The sequence below is a fragment of the Buceros rhinoceros genome, unplaced genomic scaffold (assembly GCF_000710305.1).
Source record: "Buceros rhinoceros silvestris isolate BGI_N320 unplaced genomic scaffold, ASM71030v1 scaffold3225, whole genome shotgun sequence".
NCBI lineage: Eukaryota > Metazoa > Chordata > Aves > Bucerotiformes > Bucerotidae > Buceros > Buceros rhinoceros.
The window spans coordinates 1-4,246 of record NW_010414372.1 but is presented as its reverse complement, the minus strand read 5'-3'; the positions used below and the strand labels follow the sequence as shown (position 1 = coordinate 4,246).

The window sequence follows — 4,246 nt, the reverse complement described above, 5'->3', positions numbered from 1 at the left end:
CTCTTTCCACTAGAATGCCCTAAAATTAAGAACACATTCATTCCTCAAAATACCTTTCAGTGAGCAAGTGTCATTCACTGTCAGTTGTTCTTACCTGATCAAAGAGATCTGTACCATCAGTTCCTGCTGCTTTCATCAATTCATCCTCGCCACCAGGATGATATTCCATGTATGGTGTGACATTATAAACAAATCCTGCAGAAAGTGGAATATAAAAACATGAGCAGCATTTTTACAACTACTGCAGCCACTCCCATCTCCAAAGCAGACAAAAGGTTAGTACATACTAAACACTGTAATGGCAAACAGTGGATCTGACCAGCACAAACAGTACAACTTTCCAAAAACAGAAACGTAAGTTCCGCAATCATATAGAGCATAAGACGTATCATCACATAGAAAGGCCAATCCTACACTGCCATACCATTTGTCTCAGTGAATGACTGTTTAACCCTAGAAGTTGAATATGATCTATCTTAGCTAGGGGGTAAAGGAACCAGAGTTTGGTTTAAACAGAGACATAAAATTGACCCAGTTAGCGCACAGAATTGTTCTCACTCTCCCTTCCAATTAAATTACCTCTGAAGTGCTGTCATAGTTGTTTCTCTACCATCCACCACCTATGGAATAAAATGTCTATGGGAATGAGCTGTCTGCCTTAAGGAAAAACTGCTACCATCAGCAACAAAACTTCTACTCTTCAGATTCAGCAATACAAAAAAAAACCTTAATATAGCCTATACTCTTTAAAGGCTTACAACCCTGGTATCAAATTTGTCCCAGTAAAAGGGCTCAGCATTCTTTCTACACAAGTACTACTCTTAGGATTTCCAGAGAGATAAAGCAATTCTTCTTCACAGGCCTGAAATGATGAAACCTAATTATTGTTGCTATGCAACCAGAGTAATTACAGCCTGGAGAATGCAGCTATGAGCAGATTTAACTACAGACATATCCCTGTTAACAGGACTACTGCAGGCCTTCCTAGCAGAATATTTAAAGATATATAACATATATAAAGTTGTATTCAAAACAGGAAGCTACTAGAAGCAGAACTGTGCCAAGGCTTTCATAATAAGCTTTCAAAATGTTAAGAAGTGTACGTTAATTACTTCAGAAGAAGAGGTAGGCATCTAGCACTGGGCTGGTGGAGAGACACACTTGGGACAAACCTAGCTGGTAAGAACAACCATCCCAGACAACAAAGAAGGATCTCTGCATATTTTGCTGACCCAGTCTTCTGACCGGTGTATTCACTATGCCATCTTGTGTGCAGCACTGATTACTGCATGCAATGAAAGTATCAACATAGTTAGGACCCTCTGAATATTAGTCAAATGTTCAAATTACCATTAAACTTGCAGAAGCAAAAGAAGTATCATTTATATTCACTTCAGGCTTTTTCTAACTCTCCTGACATCCCACTTCATATATAAATTTTTGGCCTATATGACAGTTTTCTTTGATGATGATCATACTGGGTTTTGAGCAAATTTAGCTCTTGTTCTTCTACTCCTCTTATCATTTCTGCTCTTTCTCACAGAGACGCTATAGACTAACAACCAAGGTAGAGACTCATTTAGCTGTTCCACACTAGTGTTATTTTACTGCCTGTCCACATATGAGGTCTATGGTTAATCTACCAGGATTCTCAGTTATGCTGGGTTTTTCATTAGTAGTCTGAGAACAAAGAAAAGGCAGAGATGAAAAAACGTAAAGATGGAACAGAAACAGCATGATGGAGTTCTTGTAAAAATCAAGCTCAGAGATGCAGTCAAGAGGGAATAAGATTAAAAACAAAACAGAGCCTTTTTAATCAGTGATCCTGTCTGCAGCAGTAGATATCCCTTTCTGACAGAGAAAAAAGGACAGACCTCCACAATAAATATGCTTTCTTTAGCCCTCCTCCCACTATGGTTTTGCTAGCGTGTGCAAAAGCGGCATACAAAGCATTAACAACCCTATTATTTTGTTCAAAAGCCAGAATAGAATGACATTTTACCCTTATTTCTACTCTCATCCCCTTTAACACCCAGTAACAACAGTCGCCCTCACAGAGAAATTCTTAACTTTCTCTGGCATAATGTCATCTCTGAACTCCAGCAAAACACCAGTGCTGTTCCTTATCAGACCAAAGACACCATTAAATGAAGCACTCTTCCTAGAGAAATGTCGTATTAGCTACTCTGATCTTTTTAAGTTCATCTTCATAGAAGTGCTACTATAACAAATTTAAGGTGATTTTAATGTATTTTAGCCTCTAAATGATTAAACTGGAGAGCAAGTATTTTACTCCCTTCTGAAAGACAAGTAGGAACTTCATTTTCAGCACTGAAAATACTCTTCTAGCCATGGCTATTGCTCCAAACCACATTTCACACATTGTTAACTTACAATATCTGATACTACCAACTTTTGAGCTAAATTTTCATAAAAATAATACCATAAATAGAATGGCTTAGTTACCACATGTATTTGTTACTCTAGATAAGGATTACAATTGCTATGTAGCAACTGTCATTTGCCTTACTAAGTTTTACAAGGTAATATATGGCTTTGCATATTTATTTCCCAAAGACCATTCTACAGGTTTAAATAACATTTTTATTATTTACATGTCTCTGGATGCTTTAAGGCAATCACTAAAAATAGTCCACTGCTAAGGATAATAACAACACCGAGGAGTGCAAGTATGTGTTAGCATTTTCAGTGCCTTACTCTTGCTAAGCCCTTATAATTTGAAGCATCATCTACCACCTTGTGTTTTATTATTTTCACATACAGATAAAAAACAGGAGTAAAATATGACCACTTGAAAGACTTAAGAAAGGCTTGAAAGCAAAGAAAATCTTTGTGACACAAATCTCTAACTTGAACCAAGTTGTGTCCAATTATGCCAAGATTACACCTGGCCTACACACAGAAGGCACGTAGTTTGTTTTGAGGTGTGGCTTTTGTTGTTGTCGTTTGGTTTTTGTTGCTTCTTCTTTAAGTACAGAAGAGAGAAGCTAGGCAAATAACAGAGAAGCAACGTCATGGCAACCAACCTCTTATACATATCCAACAGTCCTCCTTTTTGTTGTGTTTAGCAAGCTCATCCTCAGTCACTTCAGAGAGCCTCCCTTTTAAACCAGTCAAGTCCTTCCCACTTTTAGTTAGTCGAATCCAATCCATGAGACTCCTTCCTGGTTTTAAAGGTACCTGAAAAATACCAAATGTACGAACATTATTTAAACTCTAAAGGAAGAAAGAGCCATTCAGCACAGTTTTCTAAGCTCCCTAAGGAGGGCTCAGACAAAACAATATATAACACAACCCATATTCTTCACTGATATTTGGAAGCCCTACTTAGCAGTTAAGGGTGCTTAAAAAAGCATCCTATATAATAACCCAGACAAGGGAATTATTGAACGTCAACAAGCATTTAGATTACTCTTCCCAAAGCAAACTGCAGATACCAAGTCCTCCCGTGGTGGTAAAAAGTTTTTATTGGCAACTTTTGAGATATGGTCTGGAAACCTATGAGCAACAAAGAAGAGAGATTTGAAAATCATAGCCAGGTAGGAAAGTTCACCTTTACGGCATTCATAAAGACTTTCCACAAACCCTACAGCAACTGGAAATCACACCCAGGGAATGCTGAGACTGGAGTATTCTAGATTTATCAGGGATATTTAGCCATGCCCTGCCCTAAAAAGCAGACCAAGATCTTCAGGGTGTCTAGCACCTTCCTTTTCAACAGCACCACAGACTGGGAACCACTTTGATCCAAACTCTTAACAGCAGGGAGCAGGACTAAAGAATCATGGAAGGAAAACAGAGGCAAGAAAACTAAAGAGCACACAGACCCACATCACTTGATGCTACTTTAGTCTAGTCTAAGTCCGGACCTCACACTTTCCAAGTGAGGTCTGCAAACATTAAGCCTCCCAAAGCCACTCCGAACATGAAGACTCAATAAGCAAAGCATAAGCTGTGTGCACTAACTGCAAGATGGAAGGTTCCGTCTTTGCACAAGAGGAACCCCGAGGTGGCCTGGGAGGCAGAGCAGGAAGAGTTAGCGCTACCGCCTTCTAAAACGAGAAGTGCGAGGTATTCTTCAGCAACGCAGAGGAGACAGCCCCTCGCCTGCGCGCCCTGCTACAACCACCGCGTCCCCTCAGCTGGCTGGTTGCTGGCGTACGAGACCTCCCGAGGGAAGCGGCCAGAGCCAACTCTGTCCCAGCTCCAACCGGGAGCCGACCGG

General features: G+C 39.9%; 1 protein-coding gene across 2 annotated transcripts in view; it reads right to left on the bottom strand.

The window, feature by feature from the left end:
* LOC104494249 (cytochrome b5 reductase 4) overlaps positions 1-3,198 on the bottom strand; it is a 32,293-nt gene extending 29,095 nt beyond the window's left edge. For both annotated transcript variants that reach the window (XM_010137057.1, XM_010137058.1), the window contains exons 1-2: positions 3,048-3,198; positions 95-195 (exon numbers count right to left, since the gene is read on the bottom strand). In XM_010137057.1, coding sequence (XP_010135359.1) covers positions 95-195; positions 3,048-3,174 — 228 coding nt within the window. In that variant the 5' untranslated portion in view covers positions 3,175-3,198. The remainder of the gene's footprint in view (positions 1-94; positions 196-3,047) is intronic.
* Between the last annotated feature and the right edge of the window lie 1,048 nt (positions 3,199-4,246).